Raw genomic sequence first — 22,886 nt, 5'->3', positions numbered from 1 at the left:
TGGGGCTAGATCCCAGGACCCTGAGATCATGACCTGAGCCAAAGGCGTGGCTTAAACCACTGAGCCACCCAGGCGCTCCTACCATATCTTCTTTATCCATTCATCTCTTGATGGACATCTAGGTTCTCTACACAGTTTGGCTATTGTGGAGATTGCTGATATAAACATTCAGGTGCATATACCCTTGTGGATCACTACATTTGTATCTTTAGGGTAAATATCCAGTAGTGTGATTTCTGAGTCATAGGGTAGCTTTATTTTCAACTTTTTGAGGAACTTCCATGCTGTTTTCCAGAGTGGCTGCACGAGCTTGCATTCCCAGCAATAGTGTAGGAGAGTTCCCTTTTCTCCGCATCCTCACTAACATCTGTTGTTTCCTGACTTGTTAATTTTAGCCATTCTGACCGGTGTTAGGTGGCATCTCTTTGTGGTTTTGATTTTTATTTCCCTGATGACAAGTGATGTGGAGCACTTTTTCATGTGTCTGTTGGCCATCTGGATGTCTTCTTTGCCTAATAGTAAAATTTACAGTCAATACCTTTTAAGAATTTATATCAAATGAACTTTCTTTGGTGGCTTTCTATGTCCTTTTTATGGAAAAAAAGTATTTTTCAGTGCAGATATCAGCAAGCAGTTCAGTAAACTGTTATTTTCCTTTTGAGACTCCATACTGAACCAATTTTAAAGTAAGTGGGATATATTATTAAATTACTTAGCTTTAACATTAATAGTCTTGCTTCTATGACTTTGTTTTAAAACTCAGAGTACTGGGTGCCTGGGTGGCTCGGTCATTAAGCAGCTGCCTTTGTCTCAGGTCATGATCTCAGGGTTCTGGGATCGAGTCCCACATTAGGATCCCTGCTCAAGGGGAAGCCTGCTTCTCCCTCTTCCACTCCCCATGCTTGTGTTCCCTCTCTCATTCTCTCTCTCAAATAAATAAATAAAATCTTTAAAATACAAAAAAAAATTTTAAAAACCTCAGGTTTGAGCCATTAGAAGTGATTTTATCTGTTTATGTCATCTTTTATGTTTAGATCCCTGTATCAGTGTTGTCTGAGGCAAATTAATGGTATAGGAGTATTTAACATTTTAGTTAATTATTGATGGTGCTATTTTGTGTTATTATCTATGTAGCATTAGCTCTGGACCTCTAATTTGCTCTTAAATTCATCAAACTTGAGAATATCTTGTAGTTGTACTCATCAAGACTTCCAAAAGGCATTATATTTCCTTTGAAATAGCATTTTTGGGGTATTTGAAGTCAAGCTATTTGACTAATTGACGCAACTGAAAATTACCAATTTTCTTACAATTCTTTGTATTTACTTGAATATTATTAAATCCTGGAAAGGCATTATAGGGTTTGGACTCATTTAAGGCTTATTTAGATCACTGAGATAGTATCATTGTTCTTGCTTATTTGGAATAAAGAGCTAATCTGGCAACACCACAACATTTCAGATTTGCTCAGAACAAACACACATATGTGATTAAACTGGAAACTTTTTGTCAAATCCTGAACACCCCTCACATTTTCCCTAACTTTGATTATCATTTTTGGGAAGGCTGACTGAGGTCCCAGGACCTTTCTAGATTTTTCTTATTCTGGGTTTTCTAATATTTAATTTCAGCAAAAGTATTGATTTCCAGAAGTTAAAAGAATCCTCTCTTCCTAAACTCAGTCGCATTCTCAGTTTAGTATAGGAATCAATATTGCAGAGCGTATTGGTTAAAAACCAAAGTCTGGGCAGTCATCACAGTAAACTGGAAGTAACATTTGGGACCTAAGTAACCTGGTTTCCATCTCAGCTGTGGCTTTATTAGCCAAATGATATAGGACAAGTTACTTATGAGTTTCAGTTTCTTTTTTTATAATTTGAAAGTAGTACCTTTTTTCCAAATTCTAAGATTAGTTGCAATTAAATAACATGTAAAAACTTAGGCCAGGAATAGGTGTTCAGTATATAAATGTTAGTCCCAACCCCCACTACTTATTTATTGATTTTTCTTTTTCCCTGGGTTTTTCTCCAAAGTGACATCCAGTTTTCTTCTTCAGAAATGATTTCTTCCCTTTAGGTCTTTTCTTTTTGTGACAGTTCAGTAATACTGTGAAGCTCAACTTCTTTATCTTTCTTACCTCACCGAGTTTACTCACTCTATACTAAAGGCATATAGATACATCAGCTGATTTTATTCATACCACTAAGTTAAGCCAACACATAATTTTACTAACTACTTTAAAGAGCCAAACTCATAATAAAATGATAGCTGTGTTTGTTGAACACTCATTGTGAGTGAAGGCACATTATGTACTTTATCTCAAATCTCAAACCCTATAGGACTAGTACTTTTATTATTCCCTGAACCAGTGAGTCTTAGGGAGTTTAAATCAAAGTCACATAGAAAATAGCAGAGCCAGGATTCAAACCCAGACAGTCTGACACATGAGCTTTCAACTACCACACTCTACTTGATGAACCAGTGTAGGCCATGCCCCAAATTAAGCATTGTGTATAATTCAAATGAAGGAATATCCTGGCAATGCTTTCTGAAGATGATTTTATCAGTTTTTAGAGATTGAGGAGCAATAAGGCTGTATCTCCCAGTCAAAATTTAAATTCTTCTCTAGTATTTCTTAGCAATTCTATTGTGACTTGATTAAGTTTAGTTTTATTAAGTACAGAAATGATAGCAAACTTCTATACAGAATTTAACAGTACCTGGCATCTTCCTAATGTTTGTACAAATTGAATTTATGGTCTTTTAGAAAAGTTTTTATGTGCATTAGATTTTCTTGAATGAATAGCCCTGCAGTTCTTAATGTTATTCTTTTTGATGAAAGGATACTGGCTGACAATCATCTTTTTAATTCCTAAAATATTTAATTTTTAAAACTGAGAGAATGTTTTAAAAATTCTGTAAAGCTAGTAACTTGGTTTTTTTCAGAAGGCAAGTTAATGCTGAGATTGAGATTGTATTTGCCAAATGGTTTATTTAACAGAGGTTCACTGTGGGAATTTCACAAGCCAGTAGTATACAGAATGATGCCTCTTGATAAGCCAATAAAGAAATACTCCAAATCGGTGATAAATTAATTATACTCTCATTCAAGACAAGAGGAGATGAAAGGAATAAATTCCAAATTTATTTAAGGTGTAACTTTTTGGAGTTGATACTTGAGAAAGACAGCTGAGTCAACCAGAGTGAATGTCCAGCTTCCTACACAAAAGTAGAAGTCTCCTGTTGTTAGAGCATGTTGCTAGGGATGGTCATTGTCCCTGTTGATGGGCAAGATGATCTTCTGGGCTGCTGCATGGCTTTTACCACTGCATATAAAAGTATCCTTTGCCTCAGCAGGATCTAATTGCCCCCAGGTCTTTAGAGAGCTGTTTTAGATCACAAGAGTCACCTTGCCCATACCCAACACTCTGATAGTCTTCCCAAACTCACTATTTATAGTACAGATATCCCCCTTGCCATAGTTGCTTCTTCCTGTGTTTTTATTGATAAGCAAATAAGCTCCTGAGTTCTTATCCATGAAAACATCCTAGCACGCTTAACTTTGTTCTTATATCAAAACAACTTCTTTTTTTTTTTTTTAAACAACTTTACTTCTAAAACATTTTTTTTTTTTTTGGCTTTGTCATAAACAGGTTAAAATTATTCACTTAGGTTGTAAACAAGTAGATTTGAAATCTTATCAAACCAATACACAGAATAACTTCTTTACAATATCTTTTTTTCTAAGTTTTTAATTCCTGTGCTATGTCCACCTTAATTTAAAATGTATTTTTTGTTGGTATTTTATATAGAATATTTTCACTCTTTATACCCAGGAAGCAATTTTTTCAGGTTAAGTAGTCATTGACAGTTTTAAATTAAGGAAGTTTAATAGGAATATCAATACTAGTTTTATAATTAGTGGTTCAAATAATCTTGAAACATACTGCTTTTCAGTTTAAAATTTAAGACCAAACAAGTCAACTGAATTATTAATTAGTTTTATTATGTAGAAGGAGGAAGGAACTGAAAGATCAAGTTTGTGTTTCTGTTTCTCAACTAACTCTATTTTTGTGAAATTACTTAACCTTGCCTCAGTTTCTTCCATCTTAATGAAAGATTAATAACAATTACCTTTGAATAATGTATGCTTTTTATTCAGGATCATTTCTGATGCTTCAATCTAAATACATACAATGCATTTTGTGAATCTGTGTTTTAAACAGTTGAGTAAACTTTTTACCATAAAAAAATAAATTTTGTACTGCTCTATTGGAAAGTTAATTTAGGAGCTAGGACTAGCAATTGGTGTACACTTTAATTAAAAGTAAAATGATGAACTGAAAATCAAAATTGGTAATTAACATCCTACTAGGTTTTATTATTTAAGTGATTTAGAACAAGTTACCTGACTTCTAGGCTTCTTAAATAATAATGTTTTTTAAGTTTATTAAGATTGGGAACCATAAGTTAAAAAAATATTTTTTTCTCAGTACTTCAGTACATTGTAGAGGCTTGGTGAGAAGTTGTTGAATGAATATATTGTTCAGGGTTTGCCATTACTCAGTATTTTAGTTGTCTCATCTTAAAATAGATAATCAGTTTTGCTTGTGTGCTCTATAGAATGACACAGAAATAAAGCCCTTCAGGACTGGAGATGGTAGGATTTTGATTTCACTTTTTTTGAAAAATCACTATTACATAAGGTACTTCTTTAACATTATTTGTCTCTAGTGAGACTAAAAAGTTAATGAGACCTTTGGCTTAAATGCTGGGCTGGAAAACAGAAGAGGGAAATGGAAAGGAATGACTGAGGAAAGAAAACGTACATATTCTGGAGATAGAATGTGTTACCAACATCTATGTCACTTAATAGTGGCATTTTGACTTTTGCCTACCTCATTACTGCAGAATTTTTCACTTGAAGAGGTTAATCTCAAGAGGCTGCATATGTTTAAAAAAATAAACAAACCAACAACAAATCTTTTCATTTGTTTTCTGAGAGGAATAATAGTGGGTTTGAACATTTGTTTTCCTGTTACAAAGTACTAAGTATAACATGCATCATTTCATTTAATTTTCAACCACACCAGTGGGGTGGATGCTATTGTTTCAGTTTCACAGTTGGGAAAACAGATTCATGAAGGTTAAGTGTTTAATCTTCAATTACATAAGTAGTGAGTGGCAGGTAAGCATTGCTGACTCAAAGTATTTTCTACTGTGTTCTAAATGCTATTTTTAAAAAAATACCAACAGCAGACTTAAGACTCCGTTAAACAAATACAGCACCAATATAACTATACTTGTTTTAAGTAGTCTGGCAATAAGAAACAGAAGGTGAAAAATAAGAGAGACAAAGGGCAAAGAACAGGAAAGAAGCACAGCATAATGGCAAAGAATACAGGCTTTGAGCTTAGACTGCCTGGGTTTGAATTCTAACTCTCCCCCTTACGAACTTTGTAATCAGTTTGATTACAAAGAGATTAACTTCTCTGTACCTTGTATACTTATTTATAAAATGAGGATAGTCATAGTAACTTAGAGTTGAAGAATAAAGGTAAAGCACTTGCCTTAAATGTTAAAACCTATTTATTTCACTTTATGGAGTTTGCTTTTCTTGTGTGTGTCTGCTTTTTTCTGAAATACAACATCCATTTAGAAAAGTGCATAAAGGGACACCTGGATGGGTCAGTTGGTTAAGCGGCTGCCTTCTGCTCGGGTCATTCTGGGATCAAGTCCCGCATTGGTCTTCCTGCTCAGCAGAGAGCCTGCTTCTCCCTCTCCCTCTGTCTGCCACTCTACTTGCGCTCTCTCTCTGTCAAATAAATAAATAAAATCTTTTTTTTTAAGTGCATAAAACAAATATATAATAATAAAGTAAATGGCCATATAAGCAGAATCAAGTTGAAAAATGCAATATTGCCATCACCATTTAAGATCCTCCCCTGCCTGTTCCTTTCATAACCTCTTACTTTACCTGCGTAGAGCAGGGTTTCTCAACTTCAGAACTATTGACATTTTGGACTAAATAATTCTTTGTTGTAGGAGGCTGTTTTGTTCATTGTAGGATATTTAACAACATCCCTAGTCTACCCACTGGGTCGAATAGCACTTGCCCCCGAGATAAAAACCAATTGGGTGAGATCAAATCCTTCTCTATACCTCTCTACAACTCTACCTGCTGTGTACAGAGTAGACAGTAAGGGCATAAGGGTAGAAGCAGGGAACTCCATCAGAAAACTATCATAGAGGGGCGCCTGGGTGACTCAGTGGGTTAAGCCTCTGCCTTCAGCTCAGGTCATGGTATCAGGGTCCTGGGATCAAGCCCCGCATCGGGCTCTCAGCTCAGCGGGGAGCCTGCTTCCCCCTCTCTCTCTGCCTGCCTCTCTGACTACTTGCAATCTCTGTCTGTCAAATAAATAAATAAATAAATGAATAAATGAATGAATGAATGAATAAATAAATAAATAAATAAATAGAAAACTGTTGTAGAACTCTTGATAACAAATGGTGATTTCCAGACCCAGGATATACTTGAAGAGAAAGCCAAGACTATTTTCCTAATGGATTGAATGTACACTGAGAAAAAGAAGTCATGAATACCTCTGAGGATTTTGGCCTTAATAACTAGAAGGATGGTGATGCCAGCAACTGAAATCAGGAAAACAATCAGTAGGATACCTTTTTTGGGAAAAAATTAAAAGCTCAGTTTTGATATGTTGGTTGCCTGTTATATCCAAATAAAAATGTTAAGAAGAATATATATGTATATCAAATAATTATATTGTTCATCTAAAACTAATGCAATGTTTTATGTCAGTTATATTAATTTAAAAAAGATGGGAGCACCTGGGTAGCTTAGTTGGTTGAGCATCCAACTCTTGATTTCGCCTCAGGTCATGATCTCAGGATCATGAGATCAAGCTCCACATTGGGCTCTGAACTCAGCAGGGACTTTGCCTAGGATTCTCTCACTCTCTCTCCCTCTCCCCCTGCTTGCATGCTGTCTCTAAATAAATAAACAAAATCTTAAAAAAAAAAAAAAAAAAAAGATGTTAAGTAGGCAGTTGGATATGCGAATGTTAAATCCAGGAGAGAAATGTTGGCTAGAAATGTTACTGTGGAAGTTGTCATTGTCTAGATCAATAGAACTTTCTGTTATGATGAAAATGTTTTATTTTTACACTGTGCAATATGGTAACCAGTAGGCACGTATGGCTACTGAGCACTTCAAATGTGGTTAGTGTGACCCAGGTGCTGAATTTTTTTTAAATTTAATTTTAATCTATCTATCTATCTATCTATCTATATATATATATATATATAGGTATGGGTGACTGGTGGCTGCTGTATTATACAATGCAGGTGTGTTACTAAAACCATGAGATTAGAAAATATTATCCACAAATTGAGGGTAGATAGAGAAGGGAACCAACACTGAACCTTGAGACTACAATTTTAAGAATTCTGGGACACAAGAAGTAAACAGTAAATGAGACAAAAGAGGAGAGACCAGTAAGGTATAGAGAAAACTTGGAGCCCTAGTGAATCTAGTTTATTAAGAAGGAAATATATATATGACACTTATTTCTGATGGAGCGAGTAAATTAAATACTGAAAAATAACAACAATTGGCTCTTGGTCATTAGTAATCTAATGAGCACTTTTTTTATAGTGATGGGAAAGATAGCATGGTTTTAAGAAAGAATGGAAGGATCTTACTATTTTATGCTTTCTATTTTTCCTCCCTTTTTAATGTTTTTCTCCTTTTCCTACTCTACTATAATAATTTAAAGTTACATACTATTTTCTGTTATGTTAATAGTTACCTTTAAAATCATAACATGCATTGTTTCAAACATAATGTTAATCTGGACAATATAAGGACCTTAGAACACTAATTCCAAGACCTTCACTTGACTTTTTTTCCCTTTGGTCTGGAATTTTAATTCCTTTTTTCTACTCTATGATAATATTATTTTTTTTAAAGATTTTATTTATTTATTTGACAGAGAGAAATCACAAGTAGATGGAGAGGCAGGCAGAGAGAGAGAGAGGGAAGCAGGCTCTCTGCTGAGCAGAGAGCCCGATGCGGGACTCGATCCCAGGACTCTGAGATCATGACCTGAGCCGAAGGCAGCGGCCTAACCCACTGAGCCACCCAGGCGCCCTACTCTATGATAATATTATTAATTCTGGTTGGAATTAATTAAACTTCTTGAATTTGTAGATTGTTATCTTTTATGAATTGTGGAAAATTCTCAGCCACTCTCTCCACATGTTACCTCTGCTATCTCCTGTCTATGGTTCTCCAATTACATGCATGTTAGGCCTTCTTTTTCTATCTCCCATGTCTCTTAACTTTGTTTCCACATTTACTTTTTTTCTCTTTCTCTGCTGTTCTAGATAGTTTCTAGTATTATTCTATATATCTACATATAGAATGTATATATTTTATAATATAACTAAATACATATTTATTATGTATTTTATATATTCTATCTATTTTAGAATATAACTATACATTCTAGTTCATCAGTTTTGAACTTTAAAACCCATCCATCACATTTAAAATTTTGGCTGTTTTATTATTGGAGGGGGTTAAAATTCATTCTGGTTCTTGTCAAACATGCTGGGTTACTTTTTGGTAATCCACTTTGTTTTACAGAATACATTTATTGCAGTGTGTACTGGGAATTGGATTTGAGGTTGTAAACTAAGCTGGTAGAATGAGCTTTTATATGCAAAGTGAGATATTAATGTAATTAATCTTATAAAATCTTTTTTAAGGATTTATTTATTTATTTTTGAGAGAGAGTAAGAGAACCATGTGAGCTGTGGGGGGGGGCAGAGGGAGAAAGAATCCTCAAGTAGACTCCCTGCTGAGAGCCCTGATGCAGGGCTCAATCCCAGGATCCTGAGGTCATGACCTCGGTCCAAATCAAGAGTTGGTCACTTAATCAACTGAACTACCCAACACACCATTAAGTCAAAAAAAAATTTTTTTTTTAATATTTATTTATTTGAGAAAGAGAGAGAGAAAGAGAGCATGAGCAGTGGGGAGGGGCAGAGGGAGAGGGACAAATAGACTCCTTGCTGAGCAGGGAGCCTGACGTAGGGCTCAGTCCCAGGATCCCAGAATCATGGCCTGAGCTGAAGGCAGATGCTTAACTGACTGAGCCACCCAGCCTCCCCAAATCAAAAATTCTTAATAACAAGTTGACAATAGAAGGAAAAAAACCTCTTTTTTGTTTAAGATTTTATTTATTTATTTATTTGAGAGAGAGAGAGAGAACGTTCACAAGTGGGGAGCAAAAGCAGAAGGAGAGGGAGAAGCAGGCTTCCTGCTGAGCAAGGAGCCTGATGTGGGGCTCAATCCTAGAGGACCCCCAGATCACGACCTGAGCCAAAGGCAGACACTTAACCAACTGAGCCCCGAAACCCTCTTCAATTTAGCTTCTATGAATTTAGCTTCTTTAAGTACATTGTGCTTAAAATTTTCTTTTTTTATTTGTTTTATTTTTTTTGTTTTAATTTCAGTATAGTTAACATTCAGTGTTGTATTAGTTTCAATGTACGATATAGTGATTCAGCAGTTCCATATATTACTCAGTGCCCATTAAGATAAACACACTCCTTGATCCCCATCATCTATTTCACCCATCCACCCCACAAGCCTCCCCTCTAGTAACCATCTGTTTGTTTTCTATAGTTAAGAAATTGTTGTTTGGTTTGTCTCTTTTGTTTGCTGTTTTGTTCCCAAATTGTATCTGTGAATGATACCATATAGATTGGTCTTTCTCTGACTGGCTTACTTTGCTTAGTATTACCCTCTCTAGATCCAACCATGTCTGCAGATGGCAAGATTTATTTTTTTGGCTGAATAGTATTCCATTGTGTGTATATCCACTTTGTTTTTTATTTAAAGATGGGAAGCATAATTGTTTTCTAGTATTATTTTGATAATTCCTATAGTTGAAGTCTTTATGAATCTATTTCTGCTCATGTTTCTCCTGGTTCTCACTAGAAGCATTTTATTTCTTTGCATGCTAGATTATTTTTTACTGTGTACTATTCAGTGTCCTTGGAAGATTGTTAGCAGGTCTTCTTTGAGGCATAGGAACAAGGTGTGTCCTCACAGAAAAGATTTATATTTGTTTGTTTCTAGCAGTTACCTAGAAGTCCTACCAAGCAAATTAACCTTAAGTTAAATTCCTGGCTTTAAGTATTCTTTGACCTTCTGCAAATCCACATGAAGCACAGTTTGTGGTATGGAATACTTCCTCCTCCACAGATGCATGCCTGCAAGCACATGTGTGCACACACACGCTGCCTATGGGCATGGTCAAGAAATCTTGTTTGTAGTTCCCTTGTGAGGGAGTGAGTCACTTCTACTGCTTGTTAATCCCCAGTGCAATGGTAAAGATCTTTGTACTCTCTACTCTGTTACTGGGAGAAGGGAAAGGGCATGATTTCTTACTACATCATTCCTTACTTTGGGTGAATCCCAGGTTTTATCTGCTATTTTCCTAGTACTTCACAAGGCCTTGAAAACCTCAGTCCCATTTTCTCCTGGTACAACAAATACTCTGTGGGCAGAAGCAGTTTCTCGAGCTGTTTACCTCACTAGGTTCCTTAACTGTACCTACTAATCGCCTGATTACCATCATTATTTTTGATGCTTTTCAAAAGATGTTTTCTGTATTTTATCCAATATTTTTATAGTTGTTTTCTACAGGAAAATAGGTCCAAATAGCCTAATCTGTTTTTTTTTTTTTAAGATTTTATTTATTTATTTGACAGACAGAGATCACAAGCAGGCAAAGAGGCAGGCAGAGAGAGGGGAGGAAGCAGGCTTCTGGCTGAGCAGAGAGCCCGATGCGGGGCTCGATGCCAGCACCCTGGGATCATGACCTGAGCCGAAGGCAGAGGCTTTAACTCACTGAGCCACCAGGCGCCCCAATAGTCTAATCTGTTTTATTACTAGAAACAGATTGGGGCAATTGCCCCACTTATTTTTTAGAAAGCTGAAAAATAAACAGTAACTCCAATTCAGCTTAGCTAATTTCTGATAAAAGATTTCAGGCATATACCTCATTAAGATATCATTAGCAAACTCCTATATTTTTCCAATATCTTATGCATGCAAATGTATTACTTGTTAGTAATAAAATAATTTTAATTAAGTTTTATAGTTTTTATCCTTTCTTATTTATATAGGACTGACTTCATCAGTGTTTAGAGGCTAAGAAAAGTGGCAGATATGGATAGTGATTCTAGGCATCTTCTCATCCCAGAGGTCAATCATGAAATAATAAATCCTGGACCTATGAATATCCAGTTTGATTCATCAAATCTAAGATCCAAAAGGTAAGTGATTAAAATAAAACATTTATTTCATAACTAGAGTTTTTAATTATTAGACTAGAACTATGTAGCCAAATACATATAGCTTTGAATATAAAATATCCAGTTACTTAACAGCATCTATATGTTTGTATGTGGAAGGGAAAAAATATGAATACACTTTAATCTTTTATATTTAAGCTCACCATTTGTGTTGTAGAAGGGGTTGGATTAAATTTTACAAAGTAAGATGCATTTATATAATTCATTTAACAAATATATATTGATTACCTGCTTTCTGCAAGGTAATATACTAGGTACGGGGGATAAAACAGTAGAATTAATACATAATCCTAACCTTCACAGTGCTTAAATATCAGCAAATAGTTTAAGATAATTTGAGTTTAAAATTTATTTCATTGCATACCTAGAAAACCTGAAAGAATCCACTAAGAAATTATAAATAGAGAATTCAGTAAAGTGGCTGTCCATAAAATAAACAAAAATAAGTAGTATTCCAGTAATAAGGTGTAATGGGAGAAAAGAAAAAGTAAGAGTAGCCTAACAGTGTGCAAAATCTACATGAGAGAAACATCAAAATAAGATTTAGAGTGTTTTTCCATATATGAGAAGCTGACTGACTGTGAGTTGAACTGTTCTTTCTTTTTGTAATTTAACACAAAGATAAACTGCTACCAGTACACCTATGAAGTAATCTCTTAGGACTTAGAGATTTTTTTTTTAATTTACTCAAAGAACCCTTGAGCTTATTTGGTATTTTATCGTATATCTCTTATGCAATTATAAAAATGAAAACAAAATATTTCAGTTAAGATATTACTTACTGATACTTCACATTTAGAACATGATCCTTTGCAATCCGTTTTCTAACTTGGTGTCATCAAAATTGTTTTTTGTTTCCCCCTGTTGTCCTTTGTATCATTAAGAATGTAATAATGTAGTACTTGTTAAGAGAATTTTCTTTCAAATCACTGGCACTTTCTTTAGTTTGGATGCTTGTACTTTCCTGATCTTACCAGAAGGTGTCACAATAGTATGGTTCATATTTCTTCTCAAATGGTCCTTAAATGGTTTGATGACTGAAATGACCAGTTATTTATAATTTACCTATAATTTACAATATACCAGTCATTTACAATTAACTGTCATACCACCAGGAATAATTACATTTATGACAACCACCTGGCTGATAGTGATTAAGAGATGTTCTGGATTATGAGATATGTCCATATTTTAAAAACATATAAGAATTGGTAAAATATGACATATAATGAAAAGGCATATTTTGCAGTCAGTGGAAGGACTCTAAAATACAGTCTTAATGCTCTTTAAATTTTAGTTCATAAATTTAATGTCTCCCTCAACCCCCAAAAGTGCCAGCAGTCAATTCCAAAGTTTGTATGGCCCAGCAGTTTCACTTCTAAGCATTAACTCACAATATCAAATAATATATGTACAAGGTTATTTAATGCAGTATTTTTTTTTAAATAGTCTAAGATTTAAAACAACCAGAATGTCTTTTCTTAGAGGACTAGATAAATAAATTTTGGCACATTGATATAATGGAATATTTTTCACCCTTTAAAACGAAGGAAGTGGCTTTATTACATATCAAAAAGAAACAAATCTTCAACTTGTTTTGTTAAATCAGAAAAAGTCCAGAACAGTGTAGTGTACCATCATTTGGGTAAAAATAAATTCTAAAACTGTGTATGCTACAATATGTATAAATGATTCTGGAAGAATAAGTAGTAAATTTTAAGAGTGGTTGCCTCCTCAGAGAGAAACAGTGCTTGAGTACAGATGCTGTTGGGTAAATACCCAACGATTCAACTACCCTAAGAGTTCCTTGGCCACAGAATCTTAATCTTGTTAACAGAGGCAGTAGGTTCCAGTCCAAGAGATAAAAGAGGATTGAAGCTAGAGATGGCAATGTGAAATTTGTCATAAAGAAATGTATCGTTGTCATTTACATAGTGGCCACCACAGAAGATAATGAAATGAATCTTAAAATTTTCACTTGTGTATTCCAACATCAAGTGAATACAAAAACTTATGAATGCTGATTGAATACTCAGGATTTTCTTGAAACATCTAAATTCTATGATAAATAATTGACCACTGTGACAATAGAATATAGGTCATTAAAGTGCATTCCAATTGGCAGGAGTTTGGACAGTTCCCTGAGAATCTGTTTAACCAGGTAGATTAAATGGAAATATATTTTCTATAATGAAACTTGTCAAAATGAGAAGGGATCAACTATTGAAAATCATGAGATCACTACCTGGGTAAGCATGTTTTAAGGAAGGCAAATATTGGGGTACCTGGGTGGCTCAGTGGGTTAAGCCTCTGCCCTCGGCTCAGGTCATGATCTCAGGGTCCTGAGATCAAGCCCCACATCGGGCTCTTTGCTCATCGGGGAGCCTGCTTCCCCCTGCCTCTCTGCCTGCTTGTGATCTATCTCTCTCTTTCTGTCAAATAAATAAATAAAATCTTATTTAAAAAAAAGAAAAAAGAAGGCAAATATTTATAGACACTTTGCAGTATTGAATGCTAATTTGCTTGTGAAATAATTTCTGCTTAAGAAAACAGGAACTATTATTTGATGAAAAAAAAAAAGAAGTACCTAAAAACATTGTTAGTTCTATTAAAATATGGGTTACTTCACTTTATATGCATTAAAAAAACCCTCAGACACAGTGAGGGAAGTTATTTTCCATTAGAAGAACCAGCTTAGGGGCTCCTGGGTGGCTCAGTAGGTTAAGCCTCTGCCTTTGGCCCAGGTCATGATCTCCGGGTCCTGGGATCGAGTCCCGCATTGGGCTCTCTGCTCAGCAGGGAGCCTGCTTCCCTCTCTCTCTCTGCCTGGCTCTCTGCCTACTTGTGATCTCTCTCTCTCTCTCTGTCAAATAAATAAATAAATAATCTTAAAAAAAAGAAGAAGAAGAAAAAGAAGAACCAGCTTAGACAACTATTTCTAACACAGATCATTTTGGAGTTACCATAAAGCTTTGGTGATATCCCATTATAATATTACTTGTGTAGTATTATTATGTAGATATATTTTAAAATCTGTTTACTTCTTAAAATGAGGCTTTTAGCTGCATCTTCATACGTTTATGAAATGATGAGTTTCATCATTATTCTAATATGCATTATGATAAATATCAAGTAGTTAAAATAGCGTTGGTCTTTGTGCTACCTAAAAATCATCTCTCATGTAACCACACTTGGGGAAACTGTGTTTGGCCATCAGAAAATAGAGAACAACATTTGATATTTTAATTTGCTTTTCCTCAGTTTAGCTTGTGATTAATTTTCTCTCTTCCACTAGGTGGCAATCAAAATATCTATCAGTTCAAATGTAACAATTTTAAGAACTCCTTTGAGCTGATAGTGTGCTGGATCTGCTTATGACATTGGTGGAAATGGGGTCTAATTAGACTCATGGAGGATGAAGCTTGTCACTGTAGAGTAGGAATACATGTCATAACCATTTGGATCTTTTGAGGAACTTCTGCAAAGCATATGTGTATACTTCTCTCTACACACCTCTTCTCCCTCTCAGTTTTTCACCTGGCTTGGGGTGGAGTTAGGAATGTGCGTGGAGGGACAGAAAGGTTTAGAAATCTCCTGTGTTGTATGTGATAGATTCCATTGGCAATCACTGGTCCAAGATATTGTCTTCCTGCTTTTCCCAGACTTTCTGGTAACCAAAGATATAGCTGGTATTCAGAATTGCTTCATACTGTGATGCTGCTCTGGGATTATGCCCCTTGAGAGTTGAACATTCCAGCCAGTCTAAAACCAGATTATGAAGTGGTTATTTTGTTTTTGAGCTCCCCTTTTTCAGTTTTCTTCTATCAACATTTCCTTTTTCATTTTTCCTAGGGTATAGGGCTTTCTTGTATCCTAGTGTTCCACCAGGGCAATAATTGACCCAGCAGTTTCCTCTTAGGCAGTGCTTGGTAAATCATACTTTTTGTCCCCCCTTTTTCACTAGTTCTTTTTTTTTTTCTCTCATCAACTGTTTTTGTTTTGTTTTGTTTTGTTTTTTAATTTCTTTAAAGCGTAACAGTGTTCATTGTTTTTGTACCACACCCAGTGCTCCATGCAATACGTGCCCTCCCCAATACCCACCACCTGGTTCCCCCAACCTCACACCCCCCACCCCTTCAAAACCCTCAGGTTGTTTTTCAGTGTCCATAGTCTCTCATGGTTCACCTCCCCTTCCAATTTCCCTCAACTCTTTTCTCCTCTCCATCTCCCCATGTTCTCCATGTTATTTGTTATGCTCCACAAATAAGTAAAACCTTATGATAATTGGCTCTCTCTGCTTGACTTATTTCACTCAACACAGTTCTTATCTGTCCTATTCTTTTGGGATCTGTTGTCTATTTGGTGTTTTGATGGAAAACAGTCTTATGTGTCAGAGACCTAGTCTATTACCTTTCCATAGCTATTTGCATTTTAATATGGAGAATCCTAGAAATGTAAAAGCCTGACCTAAAAGTTAGGGGTTTTTGTTTTGTTTTGGTAAGTGACAACATTGCAAGAACTCTGGTAAGTCAGTGGGACAGAGGTAGATATTGAAAATAAGCAGCATTCCTGGTACCTTCAAACACACTGTGTCATGGCCCCTCGTTTTTTTAGAATCTCTACTAGTCTGCACGTAATGTCAGATGGCCTCTTTCTGTTTCGTTTGGCAATAATACTACCCCTAAATAGCAGCCTGAATTGACTCTTTTGGATACTTGTGGTCCTGGGAGAGAGCAGGAATAACAAAGCAAAGTGAGGAGTTTATTAATTTGTAAGGGTAGATCTGGGGCCAATAGTAATAATTGGAAGCGGTTACTGAAGCTTGGTAGTTCCATAGTTAGGGATTATGGAGATGTATAACAAGAGATAGAAAAGTAGTTTTCCCAGGGATGCTGATTTACAGAGCTGCATAAATTATATTTTGAGAATGTGCCATCCATGTTAAGTAGATGGGACAAGGATCTTGACAATATATCAGTGACAAGGATGGTCCACTTGCTGATGCAGCGCTACTTCTATACCCTCCATCTCTTCCTTATTTTTCTTCTATTCTCTTCCCTCTTCTGTCTACTTTTCTCATTCTTCTCCCCGTTTCCATCCCCATGTTACTTTTCCACAGTGGAACCCTTTTTTGCTAGATGCTTACATGCATATGTGTGCGTCTGTGTGCATTTGGTAATGCATCAAAATCTGAAATGATTTTTTTCTAATGGATTATTTTCATTTTCCTCTATAACTTACATATTATCTTCAGTATAGATGGTCTACTACTTCTATAATGAGAACCAAGTTATTCAGAAAATACAGCATTCAGGAACACCTGGGTGGTTTAGTCAGTTAAGCATCTACCTTCTGCTTCGGTCATGGTCCTAGGGTCCTGGGATTGAGCCCTACATTGGGCTTTCTACTTTGTGGGGACTCTGCTTCTCCCTCTGCCCCTCCCTTGCTCGTGTGCATTCGTTCTCTCTCTCTCAAATAAATAAAATCTTAAAAACAAAAAAGAAAATATAGTAGTCTTATAATTTAGGGTAAAAGCAGTATATGCAAAATAAAAACTCATTTTCTTAAAAGCATTATTTAAATCACCTGTGTTTCTGTGGAATGTTACAAATCATGTTTTTTTCTCTACTTGGTGGAGCTTTTTTAGTAGGTGGGTATAAGGAAGTTTCTGACAACAGAAGCAAAGGAAATAAATTCCATCACACAGAGGTAAACATTGTTGAAATATTTTGGTACATTTCATCTTGTCCCTCTTTTCTATGATTTTTTTTTGGTGAGGTCACATAGTAGATACAATTTAAGGTACTGCTCATTCAGTGTAATTCTTTACTTCTCCCTGTTACTCCCTAGCTATCTCCCTGCCTGCCTCCTCTCTCTGCCTCTTTCACTCCCTCTCCACTTGCCGCCTCCTATCCTTTTTTCTTATATTTTTACTTTTGTCAGCAAACATTCACTAAGCATTTGTAGTGTGCAAGAAGTGCTCAAACACAGCCCTTACCTCCAGGGAAGGAGATAGACACACGCTGAGAAAAAGGGAGCACTATGATGAACAGTTATAAATATTTTGATTTTATTTTTAACTCAGTACTCATTTTTCACTAGGAAAAATACTGGTTTATCACATCCTGAGCTAGCATTACCAAGAATCCTGTGGAATTATCTTCCTGTGAGTAACTATGCTGTAGGGTCTGGCTAAGCCCAACCAGAAATACAATCTAGCCATTTGTAGTCCTGATGGCTAGGTGTTTTGGGGCTTTCTGTGCAGGCACTGCTCTGAGTAAGGATATTTGTTGTGGTAGTTTTTTTGGACTGAAGTTGAATTTCTTTCCTTTGAATTTTGTTTTATTTGTAATACATAGTCTTACAAATATGTGGTAGATCTTCTAAAGGATTAAACTGGTTGAAGTTTACTAACACCTGGTTACAAGCACTTCTAAAGGAAAGACCTATTCAGATGCTCCCTGACATAGATGTGACAAAGGCATGAGGCCTCCTTCCTGCTTATCCCCTCTGCCCACCAGGAAGGGGAATAGAAGTCCTTATCTCCACTTCTGAGTCACTAAGGAGATTTTCAATGTTTGGCAGGAGTTAGCAAAGTTTTTTCTGTAAAGGGTCAGATAGTAAATATTTTAGGCTTTGTGGTCCTATGAATTAAACTTCACCATTTTGCAGTGAGAATAGCCATAGAATACAAAATTACATGGACTTGGCCATGATCCAATAAAACATGCCATAGACTGGATTTGTCCTATCCTGACATAATCTAACATCCTTAATCTTTAAAAATGAGTTTTAGGGACTCAGATATATGGTTCCTACCACTGTGACTCTGTGACTCCTAGGGATACCTTTTGCCTTGTTTCTGGAAAAGCTAGAAAGTAAAGCCTACTCACCTTAATTTCACTCTACTCCCACAACTGCTTCTAATAAAACTGTTCTCATAATAATTGTTCCAATCAAAATGGTCCTTTGGACAATAAAACAGTCTCTAGCCTTCCCCTGAACTCAGGTCATGATCTCAGGATCGTGAGATCCAACCCTGCATCAGGCTCTGAGCTCAGCACAGAGTCTGCCTGTCCCTTTCCCTCCCCCTCTGTCCCTCCCCTCACTCTCTCCCTCTCTCTAAAAATGAATAAATAAAATCTTTTTAAAAAAGGAATTCTTGCCGTTTGGAGGCATCTTTGAGCTCGCTGAGTAGACACCATGAGCAAAGCTCACCCACCCGAGTTGAAAAAATTTATGGACAAGAAATTATCATTGAAATTAAATGGTGGCAGACATATTCAAGGAATATTGCGGGGGTTCAATCCATTTATGAATCTTGTGATAGATGAATGTGTGGAGATGGCAACTAGTGGGCAACAGAACAATATTGGAATGGTGGTAATACGAGGAAATAGTATCATCATGTTAGAAGCCTTAGAACGAGTATAAACAATGGATATGTTCATCAGAAGAATCAACTGCTTCCACATGTCCCCTCTCCATAGTACCTGTTTTACTACGATATAAAAATCAGATCGTGTGCATTTTCATATTGAGCTTTTTTGTTAAATAAACTTTTATAATAGCCAAAAAAAAAATGAATTCTTAATATGAGAAAATGCTTACAATATATATTTGGGGGGCATTTCAGTGATTCTGAAGCACAATTTTTACTATAAAACTTTTTACTTCTCCTTGAAACCTGGTACTTTCCCCTTGTATATCATTCTGGCTTCAGTCTCTATCCCTAGAGTTTATAGCAGTTAAAATCCTTGGATGACCTTGCCAGAGGACTTTAGGCCTGCATCAGGGGCATGAAGTTAAAAGGAAAGGAAATTTTAGTTAAAATGCTGACCTGGCATTTTTCTTCTTCTTCTTCATTTTTTTTTTTTTAAATGGAGAATATTTAAGGTTACAAAATGGGAAATTTTCTTTCTTTTCCAGAAATTCTTTTTTTTTTTTTTTTAAGATTTTTAATTTATTTGACAGAGAGAGAGACAGTGAGAGACGGAACACAAGCAGGGGGAGTGGGAGAGGGAGAAGCAGGCTCCCTGCTCAGCAAGGAGTCAGATGTGGGACTCGATCCCAGGACCCTGCAACCAGGGCCTGAGCCGAGGGCAGACGCTTAACCATCTGAGCCACCCAGGCACCCCTCTTTTCCAGAAATTTTTCTGGTGGATTTGTGTAAGAAGGAGGGTAGTGATTGGCAAGACATTTCAGGCTGAAGCCTACCCTTTATTTATAATTAAGACATACCCTTTATTTCAAAATATTGTTAATGATATTCTTAACTTATTGCACTTAAGTTTATTGGGACAATTTGTGATTTATTTTGACATTTTCATAGGGCGGTTAAAAGGAAGAGTTGCTGGAGAACTATACTATCTTGGAAATTTTTCCCACATTCCTAATCTTCCTTTTTTGAGGTCACTCATCATGTCCCGTTTGGATCTGCTTTTTCTAGGTGGAAGATAGGATGCAGTGATGGTGGTGGTTTTATTTTATATCAACCTAGAGATAGTGAAAATACTGATTGATGTTTGTATTACATGGAATAAATACCAAGATACTAGTGCTGTCATTTGCCTCATTATTACAGTTGTTATTTTGACTATTTTTATGTTTAATAACAGATTCATTCAAAGGCCATTTACAACTTCAGAAGTTTTTACATGTTAGAAAGTTTCATCCATGTATGTAAAATTGCAGATAGAAGTTTTTATTGGTGACAAACATCATTTTCAGCAATAATATGTACAATGGAAACATTTCTCTCTTTTTTTAAAGATTTTATTTATTTGACAAAGAGAGACAGAGCGGGAGAGGGAACACATGCAGGCGGAGTGGGAGAGGGAGAAACAGGTTTCCCACCAAGCAGAGAGCCCGATGCAGGGCTCTATTCTGTGTGGAGCTTAATGTGGGGCTCCATCCTAGGACTGTGGGATCATGACCTGAGCCAAAGGCAGACGCTTAACGATTGAGCCACCCAGGCACCCCAGTGGAAACATTTCTAAACATCCATTATCAGAATATTCTCTACTCAGTGTGAATTTTTAAAAAGCAGCTACTTTCTTGGGGCACCTGGGTGACTCAGTCTTTCAGTGTCTGACTCTTGATTTCATCTTGAGTCTCAATCTCAGATAATGAGTTCAAGCCCCGCCCAGTGTGGAGCCTAGTTAAGTATGTGGAGGCTTTCAGGTTTTTAATGCATGCTGTGTACCTATATAGCATACTTTTGATAGCGGCTTGCCATTGCAGGAGGAGTTAACATATTTTAAACAGTTTTCTTTTCATAGAAAAGTAGGTAACTTGTGTTTGAGTTTGACACATCTTTATTAATAGTTTGCCAAAGGATAACCAGTAAACTTCTGTATGATACACAAGATTTTTTTGGTCCCTTTTCATCTCCTTACTAAATTTTGAAAGAATGGGTTAATTCAAGTTATATTTTTAAAGTCTTTTATCATGTGATATATGTACAAAAGACTGTATAGCATGTATGTACATTTTTATTTTTTTTTAAGATTTTATTTATTTGAGAGAGACCACAAGCATGGGGAGGGGCAGAGATAGAGGAAGAAGTAGCCTTGCTGCTGAGCAAGGAGCAAGAACCAGGGGCTCAGTCCTAGGACCCTGAGATCATAACCTGAGCTGACTGAGTAAGCCACCCAGGCACCCCATATGGACAATTTTTTTAAATAATTGTAAAACCAACACCTATGCAGCCAACACCAAGGTATAGAAAAAGCAGCACCCCAGAAGTTCCTCATATGTCCTTTACCAAACACATCCTCCTTCCTCCCTACAGGTTCACCACTCTCCAGATGTTTATGTGACCGTTTCCCTACTTTTATTTATTTATTGTCTCTGTATCCCTAAAGACTGAATTCAGTTTTACCTTTTTGTGCGCTTCATGTAAATGAGATCATTCTATATATATTATTTTAGAATTTTTGTTCAGTAGTGTAATTTCCATCCAAGTTGTATATAACAGTATTTCTTTCCCATGCTTTCTGCTATTTTATTCTATGACTATCTGAAGTTTACGTATATTTACATTCTACTCTAGTTAGACATTTGGGTTGTCTCCAATGTGAAGATCTTACAATTAATGTTCTTATAAATATTGTATGTGTGTCTTAGCATACATGTGTAAGAACTTTTCTAGGATATATGTATGTGAATATTCAACTTAACTAGATAATGCGAAACTCTTTTCAATAAGAGTTAAACCAGTTTACGTTCCCACTATAGTGTGTAAGAGTTTCCATTACTCTACCTCCTCCTAGTGCTTGGTATTGTCAGATTTTAAAATCTTAGCAATTCTGGTGAACATGCAATGGAATCTCATGTTTCCTGCCCAAAAGAATGAGGTTGGGAAAGTGTTATTAATGATTACTCATTGTGGGGTTATGGGTGATTTTTATATTTGTTATGCTTTTTTAATGCTTTCTGAAGTATTTATACTTAACTTGTTAGCTACCACTCCATTTCTTTGGCTCCTTTTTACAAAAAACTCTTTGCAAGGATTATTTATTCTCACCATATCCACTTTTTCTCTTGAACCCAATTCAGACAGGCCTTTGCCATTACTACTCCACTGAAAGCACTCACATCACAGTCACCAGTGGTCATTTCATGGATCAGTTCTCATCTCATTTGACTTAGCAGTAACACATCACACAGTTAATCATTCTATCCTCTTAAAGAATGGTTAATTGGTTTGAAGATAACACACTAAATTAACACAGTAAATTGATTTTTGTACAAGTTGCTGCTTCTTTTGTACAGTACTTAACACTTTGATTACTCCCTCCATCATTTCTCCCCCAGTTTATTTTATTTTATTTTATTTTTTAAAGATTTTATTTATTTATTTGACAGGCAGAGATCACAAGTAGGCAGAGAGGCAGGCAGAGAGAGAGGATGAAGCAGGCTCCCTGCTGAGCAGAGAGCCCAATGCGGGGCTCCATCCCAGGACCCTGGGATCATGACCCGAGCAGAAGGCAGAGACCTCAACCCCCTGAGCCACCCAGGTGCCCCATCCCCCACTTTATTTTAAACATTTTAAACCTACAGAAAAGTTGAAAGAATTATCCCTATAACTTTTCATTAACATTTTTTCCTGATTCTAAAGTAATACAGGCACCTGGGTGGTTGACTGACTGCCTTCAGCTCAGGTCATGATCTTGGAGTCCCAGGATCTAGTCTTGCAGCTAGCTCCCTGCTCAGCGTGGGGGGTGGGGGAGTGGGTTCTGCTTCTCCCTCTGACCTTCCGCCTCTCATGCTTGCTCACTCTCTCAAAATAAATAAATAAAATCTTTTTAAAAATAAATAAATAAATAAAAGTAATGCAAGTTTTGATGATTGTACTATGGTTATATAAGATATCAACATTGGGAGATTAAGAGTCACTTATGGTTTGTCTCCCTCCCAATCCCATCTTGTTTCATTGATTCTTCTCCTACCCACTTAAGCCCCCATGTTGCATC

At 36.1% G+C, this 22,886-nt stretch overlaps 2 protein-coding genes across 5 annotated transcripts in view; both read left to right on the top strand.

Annotated features, from left to right (window-relative positions):
- The window catches only part of SLC38A9 (solute carrier family 38 member 9), an 87,557-nt gene that overhangs the window by 3,700 nt on the left and 60,971 nt on the right, over positions 1-22,886 (top strand). For 2 of the 4 annotated variants that reach the window (XM_059417876.1, XM_059417878.1), the window contains one exon: positions 11,221-11,370. The exons of 1 other annotated variant lie outside the window; for it this stretch is intronic. In XM_059417876.1, the coding sequence (XP_059273859.1) occupies positions 11,264-11,370 (107 nt within the window). In that variant the 5' untranslated portion in view covers positions 11,221-11,263. Of the gene's footprint in view, positions 1-11,220; positions 11,371-22,886 lie in introns of those variants that run through there. One more of the 4 variants, XM_059417880.1, reaches the window with a different exon arrangement.
- LOC132027913 (small nuclear ribonucleoprotein G-like) lies at positions 18,580-18,872 on the top strand. Its single transcript, XM_059416625.1, has one exon. It carries the CDS (start codon positions 18,613-18,615, stop codon positions 18,841-18,843), a length of 231 nt encoding a protein of 76 aa, XP_059272608.1. The 5' UTR covers positions 18,580-18,612; the 3' UTR covers positions 18,844-18,872.

This window comes from Mustela nigripes, chromosome 12 (genome assembly GCF_022355385.1).
Source record: "Mustela nigripes isolate SB6536 chromosome 12, MUSNIG.SB6536, whole genome shotgun sequence".
Lineage (NCBI taxonomy): Eukaryota > Metazoa > Chordata > Mammalia > Carnivora > Mustelidae > Mustela > Mustela nigripes.
The sequence above is the reverse complement of the archived record's forward strand: the minus strand, read 5'-3'. Positions and strand labels throughout refer to the sequence as shown.

Bases quoted from the DNA above. Each gene is read 5' to 3' on its own strand.
- LOC132027913 (XM_059416625.1), top strand. From the start codon at position 18,613: ATGAGCAAAGCTCACCCACCCGAGTTGAAAAAATTTATGGACAAGAAA.